Source organism: Salmo trutta, chromosome 12, assembly GCF_901001165.1.
Source record: "Salmo trutta chromosome 12, fSalTru1.1, whole genome shotgun sequence".
NCBI lineage: Eukaryota > Metazoa > Chordata > Actinopteri > Salmoniformes > Salmonidae > Salmo > Salmo trutta.
Genome location: NC_042968.1, coordinates 26,334,499 through 26,358,893, shown reverse-complemented (window position 1 = coordinate 26,358,893; position 24,395 = coordinate 26,334,499). Strand labels below are relative to the sequence as shown.

Here is a 24,395-nt window from a genome sequence, read left to right as displayed (position 1 = left end):
TCAGATGTTTTATAACCTGAAGCTTATCTTTAACTGGTGACTTTTTATTAGTACCGTTAATGTAATATGAAACATAATCTAACGTGGTCGAAGGGAAAACCTAAAATTGCTATTGCATGTGTCATAGCTCATGGGCCTGATTCAGGCAGAGATGTATGGAGCCTTAAGGGGCAGTGGATAAAGAGCTGGTAACTCTGTAGTTAAACAGAGGTGGTTTGGAACCATGCTTGTGTGTTGAGTAACCTTGCCTCGGACATGAAGACTTGCCTCCCAAGCTACCCACTGGGCACACACTGGTCGAATCAACGTTGTTTCCTCATCATTTCAATGAACTTACATTGAACCAACGTGGAATAGACGTTGAATTGACGTCTGTACCCAGTGGGTAATATCTAGGCTTTAGTTCAGCGGGCTAACACATTCTGACCCGGGTTAAAACACTGGTCAGTCACAGTCCTACTCACCCAGGTAATTCCTGCTCTTCAACGTCTCGGTGACGTTGATCTTGGTGGCTCCCTCTGGGATCTCCACTATCTTGTGGTAGCCCACCTTGTTCAGGCTGTGCTGCTGGAAGAGCCCTGACACCAGCTTACAGGCCGTGTTGTCCCCGCCACACACCCCACACTTGTCCATCACCTTGCCTGAGCCCAGGTACTCATCGCAGCCCAGACTCTGTCAGAGAGGGAGAAGGAGGTTAAAGGAGGGGACAGAAGACATGTATTGCATCTCACTAATCAATACCGGTACATTACAAACAGTACAGTACGCTTTTTGTTGTAAGCAGAGGATTTTTGAGGTGAAGCAATTTTCAACTGTTGAGCTACTGAGACATCTGTTTTAACAGGCAACTGTTTTACCACTGAAGTGCATGGAAAAGTAAATAACATGAGCAACCTCATTAATCAAGTAAAGAGGGGAGAAGGAGAGATAATAAACCAAAGCCTATCCCAGCATATTCATAAACAAACCCATGTTATTTCACCTCTCTAATTTGATGACCTGCTGCACATAATTAACTACCATAACACAACAACCAATTAGCCTGAGCCGGCTTCATTCCAACAACAGGCATATTCTTGGCACGATGCTAGAGTAGTAATGGCTCCCAAAGCAAATCCTCGGGGGTGTTAGCTTTCTCTGTCAAATTGGCACTCATAAATTACAGGAAGCATGGATAAGGTTAGTATAGAACACTCAAATCAGCAGTCGATAAATCCAGCCAATTCTGACATAAAAGTAGCTTGCTGTGTGAACAGGTGCTGCAGGCAGGGGCCTGGTTGGGACTGATCCCAGCAGGCCACCGTATTTCTATAATTGCAGACCCCTGGGCAGTAGAGAGTAGACACTGGTGTGCCAGAATCAGGATACGCCCTCAGGATACGCCCTCCGTCACCACTTGAACCTTGAACCGAAGGAACGACCGAGGGAGGGGTCAGCAGGAGACAAAAAAACTGTTTAGTTTTAATGACACAAAGCTCCTCTGTGATTGGACGGCTGCCAACATTAGTCTTTAGTCAGTCAGTATCTCTCAGGGAACGTTACGTTCAGCAGTCCAGTCAATAATCCCCCCCGTTCCTATACAAAACCCAGTCACAAACAATTTCCTCCCAATGCCAAACCAGGACTAATGGGGATCTTGCCTTGCTAAACCGGCATATTTTCTCAGACCAACTGTATATATTTTGTCCCAACATTCATAAAAAATATTACACAACATTTTATGTGTGGTCCTTAAGCATGGGACATAGGCTTACATAGAATAATCACACAAACAAATGAAGAGCAGACTACAGTGGTAATTAAAAAGGGTTTTGCTGTAGATTCATGCTCTCTCAGCGGACTTAGATCTTCCTGGAGTTGCAGTAAGACAGTCAGCTGCAGGCTGGATGCAGGCTGGGACATGGGGCTGGAACAGGGGAGATGGTAGCCAGGCCAGGGCTAGGGGTGGACTGAGGAGATTGGGGTAGGCTCAGGAGACAGAAGCCTGGCTCTCACCCACCCATTGCAGCGAGGTCTGCATTGGGCCAACACTCCACCCAGGCCAAAACAAATACACACCACCTCCTTCTACACAGGAAATAAGCGATGAGAGAGGGAATAGCAAACTAAGAGCCCTGAGAAATGACCAAACAGGGCAAATGTTATATTGGCCAATGTGGAATTATGGATACATACTGTAGCCTATAGGCACTCAAATGTAAGAATGGTATATGATGAAAACCAGATTGTTCCATATGAGTTTACACATATTTTCATACATCACATATACAATATGCAAGGCTATCACAAACAATTGGGATACCAAGTGAGTGGTATCGGCCTTCTCAATTTTCACCATAAAACACCCTGAATTTAAGCAACAACATTATCACAGATATAATTTCAATGTTTAGCCTTAATCCCAGGAGAAAGAAAACTGTTCCTTCCTTCCCCTCATAAACTACAGCTTGACAAGCTCGGCGAGTAATGGTTATCAGTGGCCATTTGCCAGAGAAAAGCTCTGAATCACTGTGTGTTAACGTGTGAATGGAGAGTCACATCATTTATTACCCGTAATCTGAGTAATCCGTCAATGTAGAAAATATCATGTGACTAAGAGGCGTCCGTAGTGTTTTTAGAAAAATTGTGCAATAAGGTTTTCCAAGCCTTTTAATATGGTAAATTGACTTAAGGCATGGGACCTATACACGAAGTATTGAAGTGTGTGGGTATTATTTGATATCAAATAGATTCACTGTTAATGTACAGTATATCTTTCAAATCATAAACTGTCAAAACAGACTTTGGAGAACAGATGATAGCCCATGCAAAACAGTGAAGCCAGCAGTCATTTGTCTCCCAAACCTGAAAACAGTTATCCAGGCTGTCCTTGATATATCATATATAAATGTTCCTGCATCACGAATCCATCCAAATGAGGTGTCTCACTGAACCAAGTTTGGAGGAATCCTAGTTTTTCCCTTTCAAGGGGATCCACAGTGTTTAAGTACTCAATTTATTAAGAGACCACATCATTGCTTTTTTCTAATCTGCTCTCTGTGGGTGGTTTATAATTATGCTTGGCGCTGGACGACATCCCCTTCCAGGAGAACTATAATGGGCCTTTAAATGTCACTAAAATCCACCTCATCTGGAAATGGTTAGACGTGTCAGGATGGTAGTCAACTACCAGTCAAAGTGAGGAACGTCGGATGAAAACATTAGACTTCCAATAAACCCCAGCAGTACTTTTCCAGATACAATAGATGTAAGGTCTTGTGCTTTTAGGAATTGGCTTGTCATGAAAGGGATAATAATCCCTTGTTGAGTTCAATTAAATTGAATTTATGAAATTCTACACAACTGAACCAGCAGACTATTGGTATCTTTCCATCATACAAGTAACCACTTTATAACAAATGTTTGAGTTTGCATTTATAAGGTTATTAGATACCCTTAAACTACTGTCTCACTATGATGGCTATCCCAATTCCAAGGCTGTCCTCAGCTGTGCACAGAGGCGCCTCTTCTCAGAAATCAAGGTTTGGGAGCTTTAAAATAAGTGCCTAATGCACTTTAACTGAGTGGGTAAAGAAGGAATGAAAAACCAACATTTATTTCATTACAAACATGCACAAACTGTCAATAAACAGTTGCAAAGACACTCCATGTCACTTGATCCTTTTCCCACAGGCGTAGGTTACACTTGCCTTGCAATAATGTTGCTTTTAACTGTGTGGGGGACCTTGGTTTGTGGTTTCCCACAAGGAATGCAAATATGAATATAAAAATGAGTGGTCACAGTGACTTTATGCTGGAGTCAACAGGAATGTTGGAAACATCTTACAGTCCTTAAATCGACCAGCCCCCATCTTTCTTTGACTGTAAAGACTTCGGGCTAGATTCTATTAGATCTGCGCTAGCCAACACCTGCATAGTAATTGTTTTGGCGGTGTTGTTGGTGGAAATACGTTAGAGCTGTCAGATCAACAAGCGGCTCCTTGCATTAGCTTATCGTGGCAACGAAATCACTCAATTTTATAATCCGACAAATCCCATGCAGCCACATTACAAGTTGAAATACTCAAATGTGTTATCTTCTATTGTCTACACCTCGATTAGACTGATAAATCCCCCCCATTCAAATTAAAATGAAAACATGCATTAGAAACCTACACTTTCTATCGACATTTTGAACTTCTAACGCAGTGGGGATAATAAGGAAGGGAGTGGTTTGTGACACAAGAGCAGCCACTCATCTATTTGTCAACTCACACCACAGTTAAACCTCCAACACCGCCAAACATCTGCTATGCGTATGTCTGCCAACGCCGGTTAACACTAGTTCTGACTGAATCGAGGCCTTCATACACCCCATCTTCTGTAAATGAAGTTATAGATGTGGTGAAAAAAGTAGTCAGTGGACTGATTGCTACGGTTTCTCACAGGCGTGGGACTGGGATCCTTGGTTTAAATGGAGAGTGTTTGTGAGTGGATGTTTAGACAGAGAAATCCACTAATGACAACGAGATTTAAGCTAACGTGATTGACATTAACATGTGCAGACAGCTGTACTGTATAGGCCTATCAGGGAGCACTATGGTGCACAAATACATCCAGATTCATGCAGCTGTTTCAGGAGCCCCATCTACACAAATGATCCATTATCATCCACACACTCTGCATATCACGGACTCCAGACACTTTTAATCAGTCATTGCTGTAACTGATCCTAGACCATAACTCTTCGGATCTATGATCTCTGCCATGTCCATGGCTTGAGGTCAGAACATACTTGGGTCTTGTCAGAGCTTAGACTAGGGGTTCCCATGATATTATACTCTGGGTGCCATGCCAGACCCACCAGCCTGGAAACCACCAGGGAGTCAGGAAGGTAGATCGATAATGAGTCCCTGAGAGAGCACCAAGACTGCTCACTGTATACATGATCCTAAACTCGGCAACAAAAAGAAACGTCCCTTTTTCAGGACCCTGTCTTTCAAAGATAATTCGTAAAAATCTAAATAACTTCACAGATCTTCATTGTATAGGGTTTAAACACTGTTTCCCATGCTTGTTCAATGAACCATAAACAATTAATGAACCTGCGCCAGTGGAATGGTCATTAAGACACTAACAGCTTACAGATGGTAGGCAAATAAGGTCACAGTTATGAAAGCTTAGGACACTAAAGAGGCCTTTCTACTGACTCTGAAAAACCCCAAAAGAAAGATGCCCAGGGTCCCTGCTTATCTGAGTGAACGTGCCTTAGGCATGCTGCAAGGAGGCATGAGGACTGCAGATGTGGCCAGAGCAATGAATTGCTATGTCCGTACTGTGAGACGCCTAAGACAGCGCTACAGGGGGACAGGACGGACAGCTGATCGTCCTCGCAGTGGTAGACCACGTGTAACAACACCTGCACAGGATCGGTACATCCGAACATCACACCTGCGGGACAGGTGCAGGATGGCAACAACAACTGCCCGAGTTACACCATGAACGCACAAACCCTCCATCAGTGCTTAGACTGTCCGCAATAGACTGAGAGAGGCTGGACTGAGGTCTTGTAGGCCTGTTGTAAGGCAGGTCCTCACCAGACATCACCGGCAACAACGTCGCCTATGGGCACAAACCCACCATCGCTGGACCAGACAGGACTGGCAAAAAGTGCTCTTCACTGAGGAGTCACGGTTCTGTCTCACCAGGGGTGATGGTCGGATTCGCGTTTATCGTCGCAGCAATGAGCATTACACCGAGGCCTGTACTCTGGAGTGGGATCGATTTGGACGTGGAGGGTCCGTCATGGTCTGGGGCGGTGTGTCACAGCATCATCGGACTGAGCTTGTTGTCAATGCAGGCAATCTCAACGCTGTGCGTTACAGGGAAGACATCCTCCTCCCTCATGTGGTACCCTTCCTGCAGGCTCATCCTGATATGACCCTCCAGCATGACAATGCCACCAGCCATACTGCTCGTTCTGTGCGTGATTTCCTGCAAGACAGGGATGTCAGTGTTCTGCCATGGCCAGCGAAGAGCCCGGATCTCAATCCCAATGAGCACGTCTGGGACCTGTTAGATCAGAGGGTGAGGGCTAGGGCCATTCCCCACAGAAATGTCTGGGAACTTGCAGGTGCCTTGGTGGAAGAGTGGGGTAACATCTCACAGCAAATCTGGTGCAGTCCATAAGGAGGAGATGCACTGCAGTACTTAATGAAACTGGTGGCCACAACAGATACTGACTGTTACTTTTGATTTTGACCCCCCCCCCTGTTCAGGGACACATTATTCCATTTCTGTTAGTCACATGTCTGTGGAACTTGTTCAGTTTATGTCTCAGTTGTTGAATCTTGTTATGTTCATACAAATATTTACACATGTTAAGTTTGCTGAAAATAAACGCAGTTAACAGTGAGAGGACGTTTCTTTTTTTCTGAGTTTATAAGGTTTGAATTTGAATATATTAACACACTTGGACACTTAACACTATTATAGGGTACATACATTTTGAGTGCACAAACTTAGATATGCATCCAGCTGTATCTGGTCACCGATACTAAAACGTTTTTGTTTAATGTTCCAAGGTTGAAATCTTGCATATTATTTAACATGACATCTAATATTTTAACACCTAACATGTTGTCACAACATATTAATCAAATAACAACAAACTAAATGAATGCTGCATTAATGGAATAAATATTAATAACAATAACAGGCTCTAGAATGAAGTGTCAGCTCAATGGTTTGGCCTCGCTTCACCAATGACATTTGATTCAACTTAAATTCTTATGAGAATATCTTCAGATTAAAGGAATTGTCACGTCCTGACCAGTAAAAGGGGTTATTTGTTATAGTAGTTTGGTCAGGGCGTGGCAGGGGGTGTTTGTTTTGTGTGCTTCGGGGTTTTGATGTGTGTTCAATATTTTCTATTTCTATGTTCATTCTATGTTCCCTATCTATGTTTTGTATTTCTGTGTTTTGGCCTGGTATGGCTCTCAATCAGGGACAGCTGTACATCATTGTCGCTGATTGGGAGCCATACTTAGGTAGCCCTTTTTCCACCTGTCTGGTGTGGAAAGTTGTTTTTGCATTGCTGTGAGTAGCCTGAGAAACTGTTTGTTCGTTGTGTCTTGTTTTGGTTTTTGCTGGTTCACCGTTTATATTAAAGTATGATGAACCCAACCCACCCTGGGTCTTGGTCTCATTCCAACAACAGACATTACAGGAATTCTCAATTTATTTTCAAATGATAACGCTCCACTTTGTTTTATGTCAAACACACACAAACCCTGTCGACCAAATGTACGACCAAAGAGTAACAGAGGTTGTTTTGTGAACATTATGAGAACATTTTCAACTCTTCACTTGCTGTACAGCCAGCAGAGAGTTCTGCTGGAGCGTTGCCATTGCTGTTATCAAGACTTGGCTTGCAATGATACGCCAGCTCATCTGGAAATGTAATATTTACATTACTGGGCTTCCAAGCTGAGAATTCTGGGGCAATGTCATACCAGATAATAATTCATAGCGGAGGTGACCTTACAGCAAGATGACCACTGAATGGAAATCACATTATGCTGAAATCTATAGAAAACTCAATGACTGACAACAATCTCAACATTAAAAAAGATGAGTGGGGATCATTGTCTGTTTTATAAAAAAATGTGACTCATTGCTCTAGAAGAAATTGTAGTTGTAAATAGTAAACTGGGTCATACCGTATATTAGAAGTGCAGGCAATGAGAAATATGTGGGTTCTAAGCGTTTAAAATCAAATCGAATGCAAGATATTATGTCTACATAATCCTACATCAGTTGGGCCAACTTAAACTCTTTCAGTTTGACTCCCCAACGTACAAAATAATACTTATATTCAATAAACATAGTTAACTACTACTGACTGGGTTGGAAAGACAAAGGTATAGATCTATAGAAATGCCAAAATAACATCCCCTCTGAGACGCATTATGGTTTTCTATCTACCTACCCACTCACTGAGGATGCCTTCACTGTCTGCCTGGTTTGAAATCGCAGAGCACTTTGGCACTGTGGTCAAGGAAATTAAAGAGACCTTCCTCTAACCTTCCTTGACTGTGATGTGAACGGCTAGAAGTGCTCTCACCCTGACATCCTGTCAGTCTCCCATGCTAGACTTGCGATAGTGGTACAGTATCATAAGGGCTTGGTGTAGACTTGAAGTTAGACATGCCATAGTGGTATCATCTGGGGTTGGTGTACGTATGGTACGCCAGCCAGCTACCGCTGAGTCTCCCAGGCAGGCAGCCCTGGGAGTTGGTGTCAGGATGTCAGGAAGCGGTGTGGCTTGGCTTTGGAGCGGGCAGCAAACCTCAGCTATGCGTCAGTCATTCCATTCATTTAATTTAATCTCCGTCCATGTATGCTTTCCTTCCTGTCTGTTTTAACACTACAGCACAATGAGGTGGAGGTGCTCTCTGCCACGGCAGGCAGGCAGGCAGGCAGGCAGGCAGGCAGAGGCAGGCAGGCAGGCAGGCAGGCAGAGGCAGGCAGGCAGGCAGGCAGGCAGGCAGGCAGGCAGGCAGGCAGGCAGGCAGGCAGGCAGGCAGGCAGGGAGGGAGGGAGGGAGGGAGGGATTCAAGACAGAGGCTCACTCTACTATGTTCATTACTGTCTGATGAGCTCAACTTCTGACTAGCGGCTAAAGGTGTTCTAATGGGAAAGGGAAAGGGGGATACCTAGTCAGTTGTACAATGCCTTCAACTTAAATGTGTCTTCCGCATTTAACCAAACTCCTCTATGCTGCTGCTGTTGTTGAATAGTATTCACAATACAGGTATAAAGTAAATGGTAAATGTGATTATTTAGAAAATAACAAAATGCTGAATTCCATCAGCTTTTATATTGTTACCAAGGCTAGGACTAATGCAAACCCTGTGAACACTGAATATTGGACCTGCTGAGTTGAAACACTGGCCAGCTTTTAGAAAAGGACCATACTGGCATCCTGTACATCATTAGAAATACAGAGCCACATGTCCCATATAATAGTGTCTGTCTGTGTTTTACCACTGATTCCTATTTCATTTCTCACACAGAATCCAGTATAACGTCATAGTATGGCATGACAACCCACCCCCTCCGTTCGTTCGGTAGGTCGGTCCATGTGAAGTGCATGTGGCCGACCGTTGGCAGTGGCGTAGACCACAAGCATCTGTCTCCCACATGGTGAGATGCTGTCCTTTCTACCTTCCCTTTAGAGGCTCCTTTATCAGAACAGTGTTTAATGAGGGTGAGGTCGCTAACGACACACACTGCCTTCAACACAGTCAGCACTGGAAACACATCTGCAGCTGTGGTGGAGGTAGGCTACTGTAAGGGGTGCATAACTGGTGGCAGGGAAGTCAGACGCAGGAGAGCAGACCTTGGTAATAGCCGGAGCAGTTTAATAGTAAAACCAACGGCATAAGAAAATACAAAATATGGGCACAATAACCGGACGCGCACCAGTCAAACAAATGTGCACAAGCACTTAAAACAAACAATACCACACAAAGGCATGGGGGGAACAGAGGGTTAAATACACAACACGTAATGAGGGAAATGAAAACCAGGTGTGTGGGAAAACAAGACAAAATAAATGGAAAATGAAAAATGGATCGGCGATGGCTAGAAGACCGGCGACGTCGACCGCCGAACACCGCCCAAACAAGGAGAGGCATCGACTTCGGCAGAAGTCGTGACAGCTACTGCAGTGCTGGGGACTGCTCAGTGATCACAAGGTGAAAGGTGATTTTCACTTGCATACAGTATAATGAAGTCACTTTGTAAACTACATCCATCAGACATTCAAGGGCAGCTCCCAATGAATAGTGCTAGACCTGTTATGGTACTGTACAACTTCCAATACCAATTGACCTGTTATGGTACTGTACAACTTCCAATACCAATTGACATTTCCATATCAGATTGCAGCACTAAAAGGAGATTAGGAAATATGGCCGTTCTGGCTGCTATGACAGAAGGGAGGGAAAATTGGCAGCCTTCAACAAAGAACTTGAAAATCTATTTATGTCTTATAACCTTTAAATGGAAGAATGGAAGACATACTTTCAAGAATCACAGACTTTTCCTCCGATTTCATCTCTGGAATTTGTATCAATAAAATGAATTTATAAAGCCTTTTTACATCAGCCGATGTCCCAAAGTGCTATACAGAAACCCAGCCTAAAATGCAGATTTTTTTATTTTATTTTAACCTTTATTTAACTAGGCAAGTCAGTTAAGAACAAATTCTTATTTACAATGACGGCCTACCGGGGAACAGTGGGTTAACTGCCTTGTTCAGGGGCAGAACGACAGATTTTTATCTTGTCAGCTCAGGGATTCGATTCAACAACCTTTCGGTTACTGGCCCAACGCTCTAACCACTAGGCTACCTACCGCCCCAGATGTAGAAGCATGGTGGCTAGGAAAACCTCCCTAGAAAGGCTGGAACCTAGGAAGAAACCTAGAGAGGAACCAGGCTCTGAGGAATGTGTTGGGAAGTCAACCAAGCCAAGGCAATAATCTGAGCTTGTAACCACTAAAAGAAGCACAAACTCTTGGTTTTCTTGGACCAGACAGTGATAACTCATGGGTTCTTTCCCACTACATGGTGTTTCCCAACATCAATCATTACATGTGTCAAACCCCAAGTGGGTATCCAAAACAACCAGGAATAATGACTGAACTGTGGGGATAACTCTTCCCACTGAGAGGAGTAGGGCTATTGGGCTCCTCCATCCATTTTAAAGACACACTCTACAGTAGCACTTCACATCAGCACAGGATACAATGCAGGATAAAGTGGTAATAACATGGTAATAGTATGGCAACAAGCTAAAGTAACTCCAATACTTTTTGTTGCCCGGATAGGAGTGGGGTCCTCAACAGTGAAGAGTAGAGTGATATATACTGGTCATGACTGGGGGATGTTTTCTCACGTACCCCACAAACTTGTCAAACCTCTCTCCCAGCCTGAGGCTTCAGGTCAAGGGCACAGCAGCCTCATGAATGCCCACTGCTTGTAAACGTCTCTGAAATAGCACAAACCGTGTTGATTCTACAGTCTTTAAAACACTGAGGATTTCCTCTGTCATCAGTATCTGTTTGTAGAGGTTCTGTGTTGGGAACATAATGAATGGATATTAAAAAAAATGCCTAAATACAGGGTAAGGGACAACTTAAGGACACACCTACATGTTTACATGTGGAAATGAAAGGTGCCCTATAGTGAGAGTATTATGGAGGGAACACGTAATCCTATACAATCATTCTCTAAGACACCAATCTCAACTCCTGCCAAATGACCAACTGCAGCTTCGCCTGACGTCACACATTTTAGATGTTTAGCAGAAGACAAAGCAAACCGGTTGCATGGACTCCATTCACATGTAACATTTTCATGTGGCATATGACCTTGATGAACAGATCAAACCAGGATACTGTACACACAGAACTAGAATGAGCTATTTTATTTCTATGACCGTACATCACCTGTCTGCAGCAGTATCACAGTGATGTCACAGCCATGTAGTCAATCATCTACACACACATGGAGCTGTGCCAATCTATGCCCTATTACAAGCCAGAAATCCCCCTTTCGAGTTTCCACAGTTATACTAAGTACAACTTTGAAGGACACTGTCCTTTATAGCTATATAACAGCCTGCCTTGTATGTGCTATAGAGTCAACAGCACAGAGTGCCAAAGCTGCTTAACAGTGAAAACAGTCACACAGTAAATACCTAATCTGATCCCTACTTGCTCCTCATGATCTATGGTCTGCAGTCATAGCCAAGACATGAACTAACTTAGAACTTAACCTATCTATTAGAATCCGACTATCAACTTACAGTTCAGCAGCTCGAGAATGACTTAAGAAGAGCACCGGGCTAAACAGGCTAATTCCATTCATAATACAGGTTTATACAGGTCATAGTTTTAGAGGGAGTCCCTCTTATGTCTGTTTGGGACGTGTAAAGGTGCTGGGACTGGGAGCGATGAGTAGCCAGTCCCAGACGGTCAGTCTCAGCCCAACCTGTGGAAAAGCAGAGAGAGGGTCCATAGTAAGACCATGGTATGGTTTAAGTCTTACCTGTGACCACGGGTTCCCCTGCGCAGTCACAAACATGTGGAGGAGGCAGACAAGCAGCAGAAGAGCCAGACCTGATAGCATTCTCTCATGTGGCCAAGAACTATTGACCAGCAGCTCTCAGTCATGCATTCAGACAGGTCCAGTAGAAAAAGGTAGCTGCTCCTGGCTGTTTCGCCTTGGCCCTGTAGTGCAGTGAACGCCAAAACCACTACTCTGCTGATCTTTATGCACAGCCTTGTAAACTGAGCTGGAGGAGGCGCAGCTGGGGAGGCTGGGGCATTTAAGAGGAAAAGTTAGGGGCGGGAGGGGGGAGGGAGAGAGAGGGAGAGAGAGAGAGAGAGAGAGAGAGAGAGAGAGAGAGAGAGAGAGAGAGAGAGAGAGGGAGAGAGAGAGAGAGAGAGAGAGAGAAAGGTATATCTGGGAAGAAAGAAGATTAGTGGGGAGATGTTTAAAAGAAAAAGGAAATATTTGGGAAGGGAAGTGGAAGAGTATTTATTGCTTATATATGGTGGAATATGAAGCCTCCTACTGTGTAGTCAACAATGGACAGGTGTTGGTGAGACAACTCAACTGGATACCTTTGCTGAGCATTATTTAATAGGACTTGATGGAATACCATTGCAATGTAATCTAGACCACTGACAATGGAACACAGCAGACAGCCAAAGAAAAGTAACATAACAGCCCAAAACACTTTGTGGTCAAGTGGACATTCTAACACTGAAATAGACAGACTACGGACTGCATTTCATATTCTTAAACATGGAGAAACCACAAACTCTGCAACAATACGATCCCTTTGCACTCTCTCTTATACAAGCATACTCAAGCACTTAATTGCGAGCCACGTCGCAAGGAAGGCTGGAAGTAAAGAAGCCGGAGCCAAAAAGACTGAACTCATCATATGGTTTTCCTATTGCTGCACCATTGTTTCCACAACATTAAACCCTAATTCATCAGGACACACTGTAGTTAGGAGTGCGCTCTTCATCAGACTATGACAGTTGGTTTTCACATAAGATTATATGACCATAGTGGGTGCATCAGGGCATTGTGGCTGTATTTGATTCGTAGACCAAGAGCATTTTTGCAGCCATGTTCACAACCATGAGATAACGCAATATTTTCCGATTTTAAAGCAGTACAGGGAGACCACAACAGGCACATGCAGCAAACTACTGTATCCACTACAATTCTGTATTTCAGCTGGGCTATGAGGAGCGAGAGAGAGAGAGAAAGAAAGAGAGAGAGAGAGATTTCCAGCAGGCTGTTAGTGGACACACCCTCTTCTTTGGGCCACAGGTGCTTACACACCATTAAGAGAAAATAAGCTTTTTTAGCACAGAAAATGGCCTGTCCCTGTTAAGCCAAGCCAGCAGTGAGTCACTGCATAATATGAATGAGAGTACTGAGAACACTGAACAGGATAACAAGTCATATCAGCACCTATTGAATGCATCTAATTCCATTACATCTCCAATTGTGTTTAAATCTTTCACAGCGGCAAGCAAAGGCATCATGGACAGACAAAAAGCCAGAAAGTTTAGATAGTGGCGTCTCAACACCTGGACTTGGCTTGGCTTCTGCTGGCACTCTCTTGTCTTTCCCCACTCGCTGGCACTCTCTCTCTCTCTCCCAGAGGCAGACTGACTGACAGCCAGTGACTGAGCAGTGAGCAGCCTCTGCAGCAACACAACAGCTGCACACATGTTTACAGGGAACGTAGTATATGGGGAAGAGAGCTTTTCAACAGCATATCTATCTCTATAATCTCAGACACATCAGCTACTAATGCTCTCCTGATATACTGTATACTAATCTGGACTGATATTGAACAGTACGCTTAACGCCCGAGACCGGCTGCTGGATCAGACAGACTGAAAAGTAAAGCATGTCTTGGTTCTGGATGGAGTCGTGTTTCCTTCAACATATGGGTCAGGTCAGCAGCCTTGGCTCCCAATGTCTGATTCCTGAAGTCTCCTACCCACACACATCCACACACACCAGAGACATGCACTAGCCTACAGCATCAGGTGGTCTTACCATTACTGTAAGGTATTATGATGCATTACAAAGGGATTCATACAATGGGTGTATTCATGTTTGCTTCCCATTTACTGTCATATTTCCATCATGTCTTAAAATACAATGTAAGCATGACCTGGACAAATTTTTTCACATCCTGTCAAGTTGAGCAGACATATTCAAAAACCATTTTCTAACCACACACTACTCTGGATTTCAATTCAATCTGTCTTATATTTAAAAATTCTTTCTCCATATTACTATACATTTCAAACCCGAAACCCAAACATGAACTGCTTGTACATTAGAAATACCTATTGGAGTGGACTGTGTCAGGAAGAGCACAGTTTGAAGATCGAGCAGTAGAGCAGAAAGAGAGAAAAAAACAGATTTTTGTGCATCTGGGATACATATTAGCTGCAGCAAGGCCAGGCATGTAGGTCCCTTGATTGTTTCCTTCAAGCAGTCTTTGACTAAGGAAGGCAGAGAGAGTGGGTTGTTAATGAATAAAACAGGTGAGAGTGTTAGGATAATGAGAGGTGTGGTGGAGGTGAGGTTAGGGATCGGGGAACATAGCTGCAATCACTATTTATTCTTTGGCCTGTTTGGCTCATAAAGCCAGCTGTCTGTGCATAACAGGGTCATCCCTGTGGGGAGGACAGTGGTATGGAGATCCACGGTATGCTACATTATCACTGCAGGTTCTTTGTGGGGCATGGGACTGTGACTGACTGACTGACTGACTGATAGAGCGATGCGCCCCAAATGGCACCCTATTCCCTTTATAGTGCACTACTTTTCACCAGAGACCATAGGGATATACAGTTGTGGCCAAAAGTTTTGAGAATGACACAAATATGAATTTTCACAAAGTCTGCATCCTCAGTTTGTATGATGCCAATTTGCATATACTCCAGAATGTTATGAAGAGTGATCAGATGAATTGCAATTAATTGCAAAGTCCCTCTTTGCCATGCAAATGAACTGAATCCCCCAAAAACATTTCCACTGCATTTCAGCCCTGCCACAAAAGGACCAGCTGACATCATGTCAGTGATTCTCTCGTTAACACAGGTGTGAGTGTTGACGAGGACAAGGCTGGAGATCACTCTGTCATGCTGATTGAGTTCGAATAACAGACTGGAAGCTTCAAAAGGAGGGTGGTGCTTGGAATCATTGTTCTTCCTCTGTTAACCATGGTTACCTGCAAGGAAACACGTGCCGTCATCATTGCTTTGCACAAAAAGGGCTTCACAGGCAAGGATATTGCTGCCAGTAAGATTGCATCTGAATCAACCATTTATCGGATCATCAAGAACTTCAAGGAGAGCGGTTCAATTGTTGTGAAGAAGGCTTCAGGGCACCCAAAAAAGTACAGCAAGCGCCAGGACTGTCTCCTAAAGTTGATTCAGCTGCAGGATCGGGGCACCACCAGTACAGAGCTTGCTCAAGGAATGGCAGCAGGCAGGTGTGAGTGCATCTGCATGCACAGTGAGGCGAAGACTTTTGGAGGATGGCCTGGAGTCAAGAAGGGCAGCAAAGAAGCCACTTCTCTCCAGGAAAAACATCAGGGACAGACTGATATTCTGCAAAAGGTACAGGGATTGGACTGCTAAGGACTGGGGTAAAGTCATTTTCTCTGATGAATCCCCTTTCCGATTGTTTGGGGCATCCGGAAAAAAGCTTGTCTGGAGAAGACAAGGTGAGTGCTACCATCAGTCCTGTGTCATGCCAACAGTAAAGCATCCTGAGACCATTCATGTGTGGGGTTGCTTCTCAGCCAAGGGAGTGGGCTCACTCACAATTTTGCCTAAGAACACAGCCATGAATAAAGAATGGTACCAATACATCCTCCGAGAGCAACTTTTCCCAACCATCCAGGAACAGTTTGGTGACGAACAATGCCTTTTACAGCATGATGGAGCACCTTGCCATAAGGCAAAAGTGATAACTAAGTGGCTCGGGGAACAAAACATTGATATTTTGGGTCCATGGCCAGGAAACTCCCCAGACCTTAATCCCATTGAGAACTTGTGGTCAATCCTCAAGAGAAGGGTGGACAAACAAAACCCCACAAATTCTGACAAACTCTAAGCATTGATTATGCAAGAATGGGCTGCCATCAGTCAGGATGTGGCCCAGAAGTTAATTGACAGCATGCCAGGGCGGATTGCAGAGGTCTTGAAAAAGAAGGGTCAACACTGCAAATATTGACTCTTTGCATCAACTTCATGTAATTGTCAATAAAAGCCTTTGACACTTATGAAATGTTTGTAATTATACTTCAGTATTCCATAGTAACATCTGACAAAAATATCTAAAGACCCTGAAGCAGCAACCTTTGTGGAAATTAATATTTGTGTCATTCTCAAAACTTTTTGCCACGACTGTACAGTGCATTCTGAAAGTTTTCAGACCCCTTGACTTTTTCCACATTTTGTTACGTTACAGCAGTATTAAAACATTTCCTCATCCATCTACATACAATACTGCATAATGACAAAGCGAAAACAGTTTTTTTGACATTATAGAAAATGTATTAAAAATAAAAAACAGAAATAGCTTATTTACATATTTATTCAGACCCTTTGCTAGGAGACTCGAAATTGAGCTCAGGTGCATCCTGTTTCCATTGATCATCCTTGAGATGTTTCTACAACTTGATTGGAGTCCACCTGTGGTAAATTCAACTGATTGGACATGATTTGGAAAGGCACACACTTGTCTATATAAGGTCCCACAGTTGACAGTGCATGTCAGAGCAAATACTAAACCATGAGGTCGAAGGAATTGTACGTAGAGCTCCAAGACAGGATTGTGTCGAGGCACAGATCTGGGGAAAGTTACCAAAAAATGTCTGCAGCATTGAAGGTCCCCAAGAACACAGTGGCCTCCATCATTCTTAAATGGAAGAGATTGAACTCTTTGGCCTGAATGCCAAGCGTCACGTCTGGAGGAAACCTGGCACCATCCCTATGGTGAAGAATGGTGGTGGCAGCATCATGCTGTGGGGATGTTGTTCAGCGGCAGGGACTGGGAGACTAGTCAGGGTCTAGGGAAAGATGAACACAGCAAAGTACAGAGAGATCCTTGATGAAAACCTGCTCCAGAGCATTCGGGACAAGTCTCTGAATGTCCTTGAGTGTCCCAACCAGAGCCCGGACTTGAACCCAATCGAACATCTCTGGAGAGACCTAAAAATAGCTGTGTAGCGACGCTCCCCATCCAAGCTGACAGAGCTTGAGAGGATCTGCAGAGAAGAATGGGAGAAACTTCCCAAATACATGTGTGCCAATCTTGTAGCGTCATACGCAAGAAGAGTCGAGGCTGTAATCACTGCCAAAGGTGCTTCAACAAAGTACTGAGTAAAGGGCCTGAATACTTATGTAAATGGGATATTTAAGTTTTAAAATGTGTATACATTTGCAAAAAAATCTAAAAAGCAGGTTTTGCTTTGTCATTATGGGGTATTGTATGTAGATTGATGAAAATATAAAACTATTTAATCAATTTTAGAATACGGCTGTAACGTAACAACATGTGGAAAAAGGGAAGGGGTCTGAATACTTTCTGAATGTACTGTATAAGGAATAGGGTGCCATGTGGCATGTAGCTGAGAGACAGACAGGATATAAGCTCTGTGGGAAAACTGTTCCTGTTTGTATGCTGGTGGTATTTTCCTGCTTGACACACCTGCTAATAGCCTGATGGTAATGAAGTCGTTAGGAGACACAGATAAGGTGATTATTTATGACCAGGTTGACCTCTGGGGGCAGCCCACCTGCAGCACTGATGACACATTCACTTAGACACGACAAGTATGTACCAATGCACTTACCCCCTTTTTCACACACACATGCAACGCACACAAACACGTGCACGCTCAAACATGCACTTTCACACTCGTGTGCGCTCACACACACACAATGTCTCCCTCTGAATTGACCATAAATTCCTGCCATTCAGCGAACCTTGACCACTCATTGAATGGCCTTCAGATGAAACAAACAAACTATTGAAGCTTCAAATCCATTCAACTAGCTCCTCAATTGACATTGACAACCACCCAGACAACAGCCAATCCAATCACTGTCAACAGCAGTCAGTCAGTGTGTGCGCCTGCTGACTGAATGTAAGAATAACACTGTATGACCCTATAGGGTCCCCTCATAAATCTGTTCACCTCTCAGGTACAGCTGCACTATGGCCCATAACCACATACTACCAAAAGTATAATATTACTTAGGCTATGGTATAGTGAAAAACAATCACCATAGGATACCAAAAACCAATCACTAGAGGAGTTCACCATCCTTGGACAGTCTCCCAGAAAACGAAAAAAGATTTTTTTCTATTGACTCATAAGAAAGACTGATGAGAGAGTATTAGTATATAACCTGCCCTGTACTGTACTGTTAAAGATACTGTTCCAGTCGAAAGTGACAGTTTAGCACTCGTTTCAACCTGGCAGAGGAAGCAACAGCAGTCAGAGAGTCTTTAACACTACCGTGGCAGTATTCTGTTCTGCTCCACTACCTGTCCCCAGAGGTGTGTACTATAGTTCAGGTCTACAGTATCTTGCGCTCATGTATGGCTTGTTCAAGCTCAGTGGAGCTGACAGCTCCCCTAGTACAAAGGAGACATATATTTCAGCTGAATACCAGGGGCAGGAAATGAGCATGGAGGTCCGGGGGCTGGACAGACAGCCTGCGTCTCTTTTAGAAAGTCAAGCCAGAACATCAGCAGCTGTCACAGACAGTAAGCAGTCAGCAAATGGATGAGTCCAAATGGTTCAGCCCTTTGGTGGAGATACATGTAAATTACCGTATTATTTCAAAATTGAATCATGATGGAAATATTAAATGCACATCGTTTTGTACAGTGTACTGTATTTAGAGTAAATAGTCTATCTCACTTTATCAACCAAACAAAGCATCAAACAGGGAAAACATCTCAGACTTCAGGGACACAGAGCTAAAATGTATTTATTGTATTCAGAGGAAATGAGTCTTCCTAAATGTAAAAGCCAGGAGGTGGAGACCGGAACTAACAGAGTGTTGGAAATGCATCAAGTTTGAGTCTTATTGAAAGCAGACACTTTCTGTTCACAGCGTGAAGGATTTAACGTGCCCCTACTCAGAGGGTCAAAGACTCCCTTGTCTCCAGACACATCTTTTATGAGCTCTGTGCTCAACCCCTGAGAATTGGTCAGCAGAAGTCTGACCCACAGATCCAGCCGGCACATTACAGGCCAGTCACCCAGAATGAAACAGGTGGACCAGGGGCTGAACGGGACCAGGGAGGCTGAGATGACACACTTAGGGGAGAATCCTAACTTCTGCTTAAATCAAATGTTCACTTAGTCTCCCATTGACATTAATGCATGACTAAAATGGGATTTAAGTGGAAGTTAGGTTTCGCCCCTTCAACTATCATCTCCTTCTCATCCGGCTGGCCTAAACCATATACTGTACAGTAACACCTCTACTTTAACATGCATGGCATTCTACAGTGAAAGAACAAGCTACCTGCTGTATTTCACTGATTCACACATGTTGTCTGTCCTACTGGAAATTATTTACAGCACGTATACTAAGTCACCCAATCACTGACTGTTGTTGTTTTGGTAATCAGTGACTGTATTGGAGGGGGGAGTGATTTCACCTCTTTTCTGAGTATATAACCAGCTTCTCAGGCTCCCTCTCAACATGCTTCATTCTATAACTAGAGGACTCCTGATATCTCCAGGAGTGATAAGTATCATTTTTGTCTTTATCTGCTGTTGTCTAGTACTTTCTTTTTCCTAGCTAGGGCCATCTACTTTAAGTGCTGCCTGTCTTCCCAGTAGCCTACTTGGTGTGTGACCTGCTGACTGCTCATAACTTGCAGATGATTGTTGACAGATCAATCAGAATTAAGGGAAATTTGTGACTGTTGTTGTTTGGATAATCAATGGCTATATTGGAGGGGGAGTGGTTTCTCCTTTCCTAGGCAATCAGCAATTAGTACAGAGAGATGTGCTCTTCACCTTTGCAAGGAAATTAGCAATTAGTACTTCAGTCTCCCCTGTTTTCTCAGCGGCAGCTGTTAGCAGCGTGCCAGAGGCCGTCACCGTAACAAAGACGGTTCTGTAGAGTTGTTCTGCCGAGTTATTTGAGAAAGGAAAGAGAGGAAGGATCCACCCCACTAGGCTCACTTGAGTATCTTACATAGTTATTTTCAGATCATCTCCTTTTGCTCTTGCTTTGGCAACTATGTGTGTGTTTTCTATACCTGTTCGCTTCTCTCCCTGTAGGCTTTACAGATGCTCCACACCCCTTGGCTGCAACCCTTCTAATTTAGTGTATCCTGCACGCACAACCCATGTGGAATTCCTGGTCTCTGGCACCGGCTGGAACTGCCGATCTGCGGTCAAGAACGGCAAGTTCATCTCAGCCTATGATGCCCTTCAGTCCCTTGACCTTTTGGCCCTGATGGAGACTTGGATCACTCCAGAGAGTGATCTTCATCGGACTACATTTTCTCTCATAGTCCAAGAGCATCTGGCAGTGGTGGCACAGGGCTACTAATTTCTCCTAAATGGAAATTTTCTCTCTAACCTGTTCATCTCCTCACTTGAATTCCATGCTGTCACTGTCACTAGTCCCCTCAAGCTCAACATTGTTGTTATCTATCACCCACCAGATACCCTTGGAGAGTTCCTCAATGAGCTTGACACCTTGATAAGCTAATTTCCTGAGGATGGTTCACCGCTCTTTGTACCTGGTGACTTCAACCTTCCGATGTCTGCCTTTCGATTAATTTTTTTCCAACTCTCTTTTCCTCTCCTTGCCTCTTTTGACCGTACCTTTTTCCAGTCGCCTCCCACTCACAAGGCAGGGAATATGCTTGACCTCATCTTTCATAGAGGCTGTTCGCCTACTAATCTCACTGCAACCCCCCTCCAGGTCTCTGATCACTACTTTGTTTCCTTTTCTGTCTGCCTCTCCTCCAACCCTAGCCACTCAGCCCCTATCGAAATGGTAATGTGCCCTCGCAATCTTCACTCTCTCTCTCCCACTATTCTCTCCTCTTCCATTCTATCATCTCTCCCTTCAGCTAAATCCTTCTCCCTCTTGTCTCCTGATTCTGCATATTTGACCGTACTCTCCTCCCTTTCCACATCCTATGACTCGCACTGTCCCCTTTCCTCCCGGCCGGCTCGGTCCTACCCTCCTGCTCCGTGACTCATCGCCAGATTATAGAACAGGGCTGCGGGTAGCTGAGCAAAAATGGAGGACCTATCATCCTTTCACTCCCTCCTTTCTACCTTCTCTTCCTCTGTATCCGTTGCTAAAGACACTTTCTATCATTCTAAATGTCAAGCTTCTGCCTCTAACCCTAGAAAACTCTTTTCCACCTTCTCCTCCCTCCTTAATCCTCCACCACCTCCAGGTTGATGAAATCAGCTCCTCATTCTCTTAGCCTATTGAGTCCACTGGTCCCACACAGAACTAACCTACGCCTTGACATCTTTCTACTCTCTCTCTCCAGATGAAATCCTGCAACTAGTAAGGTCCCGCCGCCTGACAACTTGCCCGCTCGACCCGATCCCCTCCTCCTTTCTCCAAACCATCTCTGGAGGCCTTCTCCCATTCCTCACTTCCATCAACTCATCCCTAACAACTGGCTGCGTCCTCTGACTTCAAAATGGCCCGAGTCGCTCCCATCCTAAAGAAACCAGCACTCGACTCCTCTGACGTCAAAAACTACAGACCGGTATCCCTTCTTTCTTTTCTTTCCAAAACACTTGGGTGTGCGGTCTCTGACCATCTCTCTCGCTCTCTCAGAACGAGCTTCTTGACCCTAACTAGTCAGGCTTCAAGACGGGTCACTCAACTGAGACTGCTCTTCTCTGTGTCACGGAGGCTCTCCGCTCTGCACACTCTTGGATTGCATCCTACCTAACAGGTTGTTCCAACCAGGTGACGTGGAGAGAATCTGTGTCTGCACCACGTATTCTCACTACTGGTGTCCCCCAGGGCTTGGTTCTAGACCCCTTCCTCTTCTCTCTGTACATCAAGTCACTTGACTCTGTCATATCCTGACATGGTCTCTCCTATCATTGCTATGTGGATGACACTCAATGACTTTTCTCCTTCCCCACTTCTGACACCCAGGTGGAGACATTCATCTCTGCGTGCCTGGCAGATATCTTAGCTTGGATGTCAGCCCACCACCTCAAGCTCAACCTCAACAAGACAGAGCTGCTCTTCCTCCCGGGGAAGACCTGCCCACTCAAAGACCTCTCTAATACAGTTGACAACGCCACAGTGTCCCCCTCCCAGAGCGCAAAGAACCTTGACGTGACCCTGGACGACACTGTGTCATTCTCTGCAAACATCAAAGTAGTGACTAGCACCTGCAGGTTCATGCTCTATAACATCCGTAGAGTACGACCCTACCTCACACAGGAAGCGGCGCAGGTCCTAATCCAGGCCATCTGGACTACTGCAACTCGCTGTTGGTTGGTCACCCCACTTGTGCCATCAAACCCCTGCAACTTATCCAAAACCCTGTAGCCCGCCTTCCTAAGTTCTCCCATATTACCCCGCTTCTGGCTTCCAGTCAAAGCTCGCATCTACTACAAGACAATGGTACTTGCCTACGGAGCAGCAAGAGGAACTGCCTCTTCCTACCTTCAGGCTATGCTCAAACTCTACAACCCAAGCAATCTGTTCTGCCACCTCTGGTCTCTTGGCCTTCCTTCCCCTACGAGAGGGCACGGCAGCTCCCCCTCAGCCCAGTCCAAGCTCTTCTCTGTCCTGGCTCCCCAATGTTGGAAACCGGTTTCCCCCGAAGATAGGACAGCGGAGTCCCTACCCATCTTCCGAAAACATCTGAACCCCTACCTCTTCAAAGATTATCTTAAAGAATTCCACAGTACTCCACTTGCACCCCTCCTCATTGTTTGTAAATTATATAGATTTTTATAAATTAAAAAAGCCTTTTGTGAACTAACACTCGCACTTGACTTTTTTCCCCCCTTACTAGCTCTGACTTTGCTGATAGCTACTTTATTGAGGAAATATGTAGTTACTATGACTGAGATGTGGTTGTCCCACCTAGCTATCTTAAGATGAATGCACAAACTGGATTAAAGCATCTGCTAAATGACTAAAATGTAAATGTAAGACCAGGCTCTTTTGACTAAAGTGCCTCTTCATACCCAGAAAATGGTGGATAACATGCTGGGGCCTGTAGCTGGGGCCTGTCGTGAGAGAGACAGGGTTGTGATCTCTTCACCAGTCTGTACCAGCCGTATTTCAGAACCTCTCATCCCCATTTTAACAAGTCAGTCACTCCCCGCACGGGGAATGCCTAAAACAGATGCAGCTGTCTGTTGGTCGGTGGAGGAGTTTTGCAGGGAGCGACGAGAGGCTTGGCTGTGTTAGGGTGAGCCTGGCAGAGAGGGATGCAGAGGGATGCAGGCCAGCCACAGCAGCACTGGGGAGGAGAGGAGAGGGAGCCACTGCAACGGCCAGCCAGCCAGGCAGCCAAGCTCCTGACCCAGGACCCAGGGAAGGACGGACCCATAGACTCACACAGACACACAATCTGGCCTCACACACATAATGAAAGTGAGATATGGAACAGAGACAGAGCACTGGCAAAGACACCAGTGGAGGACCTGGATCAGCAGAGCTGACTTCGACCGCCAAGACAAGGCTCTGGGGAAGAGACCGCTAAATTAAAGTAGTAGGAGTCTATGGTTTTACCCTGTCAGAACTGGGACCTGTGTTAGCCTACATGTTGAAACCACACTATTTTCAGCCTTTAAGAGGTAATTTTACCCTTATACTCTTGTTGCTTGAAACCATATGGTACTATTGAATACATTCACAGAGAAATGTTTCTTTAACTGGTGTAAAGAAAGTTTAAAGGAAGGAACAAGAGGGCCATCTGTTATGTAAATGGTATAGGGCCTAGGCTAGCACTCTACCCTCAGTGTTCAATAAAAACACAGCAAATGTGAAATAAAAAGAGAGGTATAATGCATGTGAAAGTCTTGACCAGAATGACCAACAGTGGATGTTGAGGATTTGGGGGGGAGGGGGGGGGGGTTCATTAAGGTAATGCTACGGTGGATGTGGTAAAAGCTTTACCTCCTAATTATCCGCAGAGCACTCAGAACACACCCTCCAGCTATTGAGGTGGATCTTCAGCCCCACCATCACCTGCCAGCAGAAAAGTGTGTGGTCAGAGATTGCCCTTCAAAAATACACACACCCTT

The 24,395-nt window shown here is 44.6% G+C and overlaps 1 protein-coding gene across 2 annotated transcripts in view; it reads right to left on the bottom strand.

Moving 5' to 3' along the window:
* Window positions 1-24,395, bottom strand: part of LOC115203270 (thrombospondin type-1 domain-containing protein 4) — a 40,017-nt gene that overhangs the window by 5,837 nt on the left and 9,785 nt on the right. The window contains exons 1-2 of one of the 2 annotated variants that reach the window (XM_029767816.1): window positions 12,098-12,300; window positions 465-672 (exon numbers count right to left, since the gene is read on the bottom strand). In XM_029767816.1, the coding sequence (XP_029623676.1) occupies window positions 465-672; window positions 12,098-12,178 (289 nt within the window). In that variant the 5' untranslated portion in view covers window positions 12,179-12,300. Of the gene's footprint in view, window positions 1-464; window positions 673-12,097; window positions 12,301-24,395 lie in introns of those variants that run through there. The other variant, XM_029767817.1, reaches the window with a different exon arrangement.